This window comes from Nicotiana attenuata, unplaced genomic scaffold (genome assembly GCF_001879085.1).
Source record: "Nicotiana attenuata strain UT unplaced genomic scaffold, NIATTr2, whole genome shotgun sequence".
In the NCBI taxonomy this organism is placed as follows: Eukaryota; Viridiplantae; Streptophyta; class Magnoliopsida; order Solanales; family Solanaceae; genus Nicotiana; species Nicotiana attenuata.
Window position 1 is genome coordinate 2,128 of NW_017674460.1, and position 9,139 is coordinate 11,266.

Below are 9,139 nucleotides of genomic sequence, written 5' to 3' on the forward strand. Positions count from 1 at the left end.
AGATACTAGTTTTCTTAAATAAAAGATCAGGCTAAGTCAAATAATAAAGACATTAAATAGAATCATGTTTTACCTACTGAAAATTCATAAATCTGTTAGTATAAATCAAGATATTTGTTAAGTAATTAATACTAACAAATCATAGACCTTCTTCTAATAGGTAATACTAACAATTTATAGACCATCATATATCATGAACTTTTCATTGACATAATTTCTAACCTGATTACACTAAGGTCTATTAGTTTCAAATTCTTTCCGTTCTCTTTTCCTTTTATTTTCATTTATTATGCAATAATATTACCTATTAGTATCTTTTCTTGTTCATATTCTTTATCTGTAGGCAAACAAATTAAAGCTACTTATCTTTTCTCAATCAAGAAATCTACTAGTCTATAATTGCTAAAATAGGTGTTAGGACCAACAGTATCATTTCTAACTAACACGTGACCTTTCTTTTTCATACTTAAAATTCTCATATTCTCAGCGTTTCGTTTTTACTCTCTGGCTACCTTCCTTTATATTGCTTCCTTTCCCATCATTATTATGTAGCATTATTTTCTTCGCCCATTTGTGAAGACAAAATAAACAGAAAATTAAATGTGATGGATAGTTTTTGTTTTGCTTATGCTCTAGTGGTTCTTATTTCCATGTTGAGCAATGTACATGGGAAGTTAATCAATGATGTAAACCAGTTAGGAACCAACGGCTGTGATTTATTTCAAGGGAGTTGGGTTTATGATGATTCTTATCCTCTTTATGATTCATCAGTATGTCCGTTCATTGAAAAACAGTTTGATTGTTTCAAAAATGGCAGGCCAGATAAAGATTATCTTAAATATAGATGGCAGCCCAATGAGTGCAATTTACCCAGGTACTCTTCTTCAATTGATGTTTTTCACTTCTTTTTTTTTTGTTACAGTGTGTAAGTGTTTTTACCTCGTTCATGGCTGTTTTTATGCTTTGGTTATACCTTGTGTTTTCTGTTGATGCACTTTAATTTTGTGTCTGCACAGCTTCCAATTAATAACTGCCTCTTTTCATGGCGGAAACGTTTTAATCCGTGACTTTTTGTTTGTCTTTTTTGTTGTTTGTTTTTTTATTACTCCGTCTTCCTTTTCTTCCTCTCATAGGAGTGGCAAAAATAGAAATTACAAGGAAATTCAAAAAAAAAAAAAAAATAAACAGTTGAAAAAGTTAAGGGAATTTAACTAATTATATACATTAAAAAAATTGACCATATATACACAATATAATTTTTGATGAAGTAGTTCGGCTGAACCCCTTTCACCCATCTAGCTCTACCCTGCTCATGGGATGTTGTTTCAGCTAATATGATGAGTAGCCGTATGCTTCTTGTATTTGATCGTGACAACAAATACTACTCTCTTTAATCCATATTATCTGATTTTTAAGTTTTTGATCATCTCTTTAGAAAAATATTTCTATCAAGTGTTTCAATTTACACTCCGTCCATACGACGTGTGATATCTTTAATAAATTTCAATTTGCTAAAGTCACTGCTAATTGGAATGAAGAGTCCAATATTTAAGTTAAAAGAACCTGGAAATTACATAAGAAGAAAGAAAAGTTAAAATATTCTAAGTAAATGGTATATATGAGAATTAAGAGCCCGTTTGGCCAAGCTACAAAAATCTGCTTATTTGGAAAAGTACTTTTTTCAAAAGTACTTTTAAAAAAAAAAAACAGTTTGTGTTTGGCCAATTCTTTTAAGAAGCACTTTTTGCAATATTTGGTAAACAAATTGTGTTTGGCCAATCTTTCTAAAAGTACTTTTGAATGTCAAATTACCAAAAAGGGTATTACCCAGATCTTATAATTCTTTTAAAGAAAAAATGAACTCAAATATTTACCTAAAAAGTAGAATTATCAGAACTTTTTTTCTAAAAGCTAATTGTATTTTAGGCGAATTTATTCCACAAACTTTAAGATAGACAATTATTAGATAACACTTGCTTCTGTAATACAATTATTGGAAAAGATCCTCTCACTTTTCTAAGATACTTTTAGTGCCACCTCCTTTTTCTGCAAACCTATTTTTGAAATAAGCACTTAAAAAGATTACCCATAAGTAAATACGTTCTTGAAAAAAATCATGGGACTCGTGGATTTTCTGTTTTTGTTTTTTCTTTTACTTTTCCTGGCTAGTTTCAGAGTTTGTTATGAGTGTTAAAAGACTTTACTACTTCCAAGTTTGGGCTTTTTTAAAAAAAAAATTAAATCTGCATAATCACAATTCACATGTTAATAACTGGCACTCTTAATCAGAAAAGGAAATATGCATTGACAGATGCAAAGACAATTGGCTTTTATTGGACAAAAGCTAGAAAACAACGTAATCTAATCAAACACGATGATAAAGTTTAAGATTTTCCAAGCTGGCGGATCATGTGCAAATTGTCTGTGCTTTATTTGATTTGATTTATTTGTCTCATTCAGAGAATTAAAAGAAAGGATGTTTTATAAATGTTAGTATTGGTTAAAGTTTTATCATGTCACTACGTTTAGTTTAGGTGCAATGTACTTTGTTAAAAATAATGTTAGCAACGTTTATAATTTTGGAGGATTGAGAATGCTTAAGTAATTGAAATTTCAAGAGTACATTACGTTGCACCGATGTAGCTATATTTTAAGTTTATAGCCTTATAGCAGATTATATTTTTCAACAGTATCTATACACCCGGTATACAATATTATAATATTGCACAGTTATATATATATATATATAAATTGGGTTTTCGTCTCCTACGAACTTCAACTCATGAAAAAATTACCAAATAGCTCGAATCTTTACGGAATAACTTCAAATTTTAACCACAACTTCAAAATAACATCCCCATAAATTTATCAAAAATTTGGAAAAATCACAAAATTCATTTATGAGTTTTCAAGCTTTTAAAAACTTCACTCCAACAATATGGAGTTCTTAAATTTTACTTTAATTCATTCGACAATGTTTAAATCTGTGATGATAAGCATGATCATCACTCTCAATCAGATTCTAACACATATCTTCTTAATACCTATTAATAGGTGAATTTTTTTTTAAAATTATATACGAAATAAGCTAAATTAGAAAACAAAAAATATAGGGTAAAATTGGTTGAGGGAAGTGTCTCACCTATATTTCCCCGTAATTGTTTCCAAAATAAATAACGTGAAAATAATGATTCATACGATAAACTCTAAAAATCAAAGCGTAATTATTGTTGATTACGATAGATTGATTCATGGATCCTCCAGTGGCAACCCCGCTAGTGTCGGTGCTCTTTAATTTCCTTTTCTTTTGCTCTTTGTCAGCTTGTATTAGCATCACGATCAAGCAACAAAAATATTCATAGACAAATTACCATAGTAAAAATCATATTTTTTTGATTATGCAAATTCACTATTTGTATAATAATATTGTCGAAACAAATTGTTTTAATCCGCTCTGCTTAGTTGCCATCCCTAGAAATTAGAGGCGGATTCAGAATTTTAAAGCATTCGACTGATGTTTTGTGTAGGTTTAATGCTATAGAATTTCAGGAGAAATTCAAGGGAAAGCAGATAATGTTTGTAGGAGATTCAATAAGCTTAAATCAATGGCAGTCTCTTACTTGTATGCTTCATGCTGCTGACCCTCAAGCTAAATATGTCTCCAAACGGATCGGAGGAACTTCTATCTTCACATTCCCGGTACATTTAGTGATTATAAATTTTTCAATAATATTCTTTTCTTCCTAATATATTATTATCGTAATTCTCACGAAATCATTTTCCAACAATTATAATACCTTTTAATTTGATAACTTGTTTCTTTTTTTCTTTTTATTGCCACAAATATGACATGTTTCTCAATCTTCAAAAAAGATGCACTTAAAAGTTAAGATTTAAGCAGCTTGATGATTAAAATTTAACTCAATTTTATATGAAGTAGCCTTTTAGTAATAGTAGTAGTTTAACATACCTCGAACTACCACGTGCATTATGTCAACAGGTTCCACTATCAACTCGATATGAGAAGTTGAGTCGTTTTTTCTTTTCTAGAAATGGTATAGGAAAAAATGAGATAGTCTATATATTGGCGAATCTACCTTATTAAGTAGAGTGACATCATGTCGCTCGCTTCACTAAAATTCTTATCGTGTATGCGAGATATGCGTAAAAAACAAAATGAACAAAGTAGACGCGGATGTAAATGTTTCAGGATCCCTTGTAAAGGTGCTGGCCTCAGGACTGCGAGTTTGATTATCAGCAGGAGCTTCATCTTTTTTTTTTCCTGGTTTTCCTTTTTCCAACTTATTGAGATTTTCCTTTATTCTCAGTTGGGCCCTAGGGCCTCACCTCTTTTCCTTTTTCTTTTCTTCGTTTTATTTTCCTCTTATTTCTTCCTTTTATTGCTAATTTCGCTCTTCTTCTTCTTCTTCTTCTTTATTTTTTAAACTTTTGTATATCACACCTTATTTTGTTTCTGCCTTCTATCATTATACCTTATTTCAGGAGCAAATCTTTTCGATAGGTAATTTGAATTGATTTAGTTACCATATAATGGTTCTCTTTGTTATGGCACCATATTAATTTATATATTGGAGTATAATTTAAACCATATTTTCTATTGGCTTTTGAAAAAAAAAGCTTGATTAATAGTCGTTTTGCGTTGATTATCATAGGTCAAACATTGATGGTTTTGCTTTAAAATTAACTTTCATATAACTCGACAATTAACATGAAAAAATTAACCCGAGAATGATAAAGGTTAATTGATCTAGTCAAGTAAAGAATATATAGTATTAAATTACTCGTTAAGCAAAAATTTTAATCGAAGGCAGTTTTTCATGAATTTATTTATTTATTGCAATTATTTTTGAACATATATATTTAAATTAAGCATAAAATTGTACTGAACCTAAATTGAACTTATTTGCTTTGTGAATGAAAGACTTATTCGAGTTAACCATGAACTAACCAAACCATGAATTCCCCTCTATACAATGAATTCAAGCTCTTCATTAGAAATTCCCTCCTTAACCGGAGCATAAATTTAGATATGTTGGATCTCATCAAATAGATTATCATAATTCAAATCCGGAAAACTCACGGATACACTGGCTCTTGCCTAATATTACGCACGATTCCATGAGGATATGTTATCGGAAATGCTGAGGCGTATGGCCCGATCCAACAATAGTATTTAAACTGTGCACTGCTGAGGGTCGAACGACACGAACCATAGATGCATCTATTAAACTGCCGAGGTGAACAGACTGCTCCCATGAGAGTGTGCACTAGTTTGACTAAATGTTTGACCAATTTCCGACCGATTTCGGTCGGAAACCCTTGGACAGAAATCACCTGATTTCTAGTAGTGGTGGTACATAATCTTGCCAAGGCGACGACCCGATCCCATAAGAGTGTGGTACATAAATTCTGCCGAGGCGTACGGCCCGATCCCATTAGAATAAGAAGCTTTGACGGGTCCTTGACCCCACTCACAAATAAACGTGTGAGTTGTAATTTATTTAGCAAAAACCTTTCAATGAAACATATATATAACACGGAAACATTCTGTAAGAGGAGTAAAATTATTCGGTGACTAACCATGAACTCGTGAAGTCTCTACAATAGCAACTCTAGTCTCGAGTAGAAATGTAAAACATAGGAATTTAATAGGCAAGAGACTGCTCAAATATTACCGCTATAGCATGATGTGAACCTAAGCCTACCCGGACAATAACATGAATGTAGCTACGTACAAGCTCTCGTCACCTCGCACGTACGTAGCCCCTACAACAAGTAGCACACATTAATATACAACACCTAGGGGTAATTTCCCCCTCACAGGGTTAGACAAGAGACTTACCTCGTCTCAAACCTCACTTTTCGGTCCAAAATTGTGCTTTAAATCCTCAACTCGGTGCCAAACGACCCGAAGCTAGTCAAATGTTATATAAAATAGTCAATACATGCTCAAGAGTTCACATCCTAGCTATTAAAGTGATTTTCCAACCCAAATTGAAGAATTCCTAAAATTCATCCCAGGCCCGCGTGCCCGAGTTCCGCAAATTTTTGAAGATAAACATTATCCATAACATCATGAACTCAAATATATAATTTATTCTCATTTCATGCCCAAATTCGTGGTCAAAATCCAAAAATATAAATTTCTAGGTTTTCCTTCAAAACCCAAATTTCTACAATTTTTCATGTCTAAATCCATATATAATCAAAGTATTTAACTTGTAATAGGTGGGATTAACTTACCTCCAAGTTGCTAGGTGAATGCTCATCTCAAGAAGCTCCAAATATCGTCAAAGAATAAAGAAATGAGCAAAAATGCTCAAACCCCCGTCTTAAAAACTAACTGCCCAGCGATCTTCTCGCCCGCGATGGGAAACGCCGCGCATGCGGTTTCGCACCCGCGGAAAAACTCTCGCGCCTGCGATGATTTCTTCGCACCTGGGCTTTCGCACTCGCGGCAAAACTCTCGTGCCTGCGATCTTCGCACCTGTACTTTCGCACCCGCAGCAAAATTCTTCGCGCCTGCGGTGCCGGCCCAACCCATGCATTTCCGCTTCTGCTACTCATGCCTCGCTTCCGCGAGCTCGCACCTGCGGCTGTCCAAGCGCAGGTGCGATTGCACCAGAAGCTGGGAGCTTCAGTTGTTGCTCTCCAAGTTCAAACTTGGTCCAAGCCTCGTGCGGTTAACACCCGAGGCCTCCGGGGCTCCGCCCGAACATACCAACAAGTTCCAAAACATAACACGGACCTACTCGAGGCCTCAAATCACATCAAACTACGTCAAAATCACGAATCGCACCCCAATTCAAGCTTAATGAACTTTAGAAATTCAAATTCTACATTCGATGCTGAAACCTATCAAATCACGTCCGATTGACCTCAAATTTTGCACACAAGTCACATTCGACATTGCGGACCTACTCCAACTTCCGGAATCGGAATCCGACCCCGTTATCAAATAGTCCACTCCCGATCAAACTTCTCAAAAACCTTCAAATTTCTAACTTTCGCTAAATGACCCCGAAATGATCTACGGACCTCCAAATCCACTTCCAGACGCGCTCCCAATACCAAAATCACCATGCAGAGCTATTCCCAGACTCGAAATCCCAAATGGACATCGATAACATTGAAATACCTCAACCCAAATTTAGGAAATTCTGCCAAAATGCTAACTTCCACAATAGGCGCCAAAACGCTCCCGAGTCATCCAGAACTCGATTCGGACATACGCACAAGTCCAAAATCATCAATGGAACCTGTTGGAAACTTCAAATCCCGATTTCGAGGTCATTTACTCAAAAATCACACTTTAGTCAATTCCTCCAACTTAAGGCTTCCGAAATTAGAATTTTCTTTCCAAATCAACTCCGAACTTCCCGAAATTCAATTCCGACCAAGCGTACAAGTCGTATTACCTAAAGTGAAGCTACTCCGGGCCTCAAACCGCTGAATGACGCGCTAGAGCTCAAAACGACCGGTCGGGTCGTTACATAGTTAGAGAGCAACCTTTTCACAGACATATTTAAATCTTGAATACATTTTCAAAATGCAGAAATACCGGTCGTTACATAGTTAGAGAGCAACCTTTTCACAGACATATTTAAATCTTGAATACATTTTCAAAATGCAGAAATACAACACGTCGTACCTGCTGTTCCGAAATGCCTTTCTGGTAGACATTACAACGGAGACCAATGGGACACGAGTTTTAATGCTTGACTCTCTCAGTTCAGCTGCTCAATGGAAAGATATGGATGTTCTCATCTTTGATTCCTGGCATTGGTGGCTTCATACTGGCAGGAAACAACCGTAAGTTCTCTTCTAATACTATCAATTTCCGCACATTTAGAATTCATTTATGTATTAATTAATTATACATTGTCTAATAAGAATAATATTATGCGTTGCAATTTTAACTATCATATATTCTAAATAAGATTGTTGTTACAGTTGGGATCTTGTTCAAGATGGAAACTCCACATACAAAGATGGACCTCGATTAACCCTATATGAGAAAGCACTGAATACGTGGGCAAAATGGGTAGATTCTGAAGTAGATACTACAAAAACTAAAGTATTTTTCCAAGGAGTTTCTCCTGACCATGACAAGTAAGTTCAACGAATATTTTATACTTACTATGTTATATATTCTGAAACAGCAATATACACGTTTAAGTTGTATACACTAACAACTGATACTTAATTGCAAAATTAGCCCGACGAGTTCAGGTTCAAAGACGTGTGAAGGAGTAACGCAACCATTGAAGAGTACAGAAGAAGTTCATCAAGAAGAATTGGTACTAGAGGAAGTTTTGAGAGGGATGAATAAATCAGTTTATTTATTGAACATAACAAAGTTGTCACAGTATAGAGCAGATGGGCATCCTTCTGTTTATGGACATGGTGGACATAGGGACTTGGACTGCACCCATTGGTGCTTGGCGGGTGTTGTTGATACTTGGAATCTATTCTTAAATGCACTCCTTGGATTATGAAAATAGGCTAGGGCTCATAAACTCCCAAGCCAAAAGATTAAATTTTTTATTTCTATTTTCATATCTAGTGCTTTTCCTGTACTAATATCCTGCTCATATGCTAAATATAAGGAGGGTTTTACTGTATTATTTTTGGAATAGAAATGAAAGATTATAAATCAAAACCCTTGTAAAATATTATTTTCTATAGCTATTGTAAATGTCTAATTTTTGTTCTTTCTTTTACATTGTAGTTTTGAATCATTATTTTTGTGTGTCTTTGGAGATTTTAGAATTAGACTTTTAGTTTAATTAATGGGATTTTTACCTTCGTATACCATATATGAAACCTTATTACCCTCAATGTTTAAGGATTGTGTTAATTACATTTCAGCATACCAAATTACCATTTATATACCATAATTCAAATTGAGGGTATAATTAATGCTTCATTTATATTAGGCGTTAATTTAGGAGCGTATATTCTCCCATTTTCGTTTACCCGCCTCTCTCTCCTCCCATCCCCATCCCCCCCCCCCCCCGACCTTTACCCGTTTCCTACGAGTTGTGTGTAGATGATGATTTTGTTGAAGATTCCCCTAAATTCCATCTGTAAAAAACTCAAGGTCTCTCCTTCTTCA

The 9,139-nt window shown here is 34.5% G+C and overlaps 1 protein-coding gene across 1 annotated transcript; it reads left to right on the forward strand.

Annotated features, from left to right (window-relative positions):
* The first annotated feature begins 433 nt into the window (after positions 1 to 433).
* LOC109218701 (protein trichome birefringence-like 43) lies at positions 434 to 8,733 on the forward strand. The gene is made up of 5 exons (XM_019383071.1): positions 434 to 874; positions 3,528 to 3,699; positions 7,655 to 7,833; positions 7,975 to 8,133; positions 8,240 to 8,733. Exons 1-5 carry the CDS (start codon positions 606 to 608, stop codon positions 8,517 to 8,519), a joined length of 1,059 nt encoding a protein of 352 aa, XP_019238616.1. The 5' UTR covers positions 434 to 605; the 3' UTR covers positions 8,520 to 8,733.
* The last annotated feature ends 406 nt before the right edge of the window (positions 8,734 to 9,139 follow it).

Excerpts from the sequence above, each read along its gene's own strand:
- LOC109218701 (XM_019383071.1), top strand. The coding sequence starts at position 606 with ATGGATAGTTTTTGTTTTGCTTATGCTCTAGTGGTTCTTATTTCCATG. Across the intron at positions 875-3,527 it reads AATGAGTGCAATTTACCCAG|GTTTAATGCTATAGAATTTC; the intron begins GTACTCTTCTTC and ends TGTTTTGTGTAG. Across the intron at positions 3,700-7,654 it reads CTTCTATCTTCACATTCCCG|AAATACAACACGTCGTACCT; the intron begins GTACATTTAGTG and ends TTCAAAATGCAG.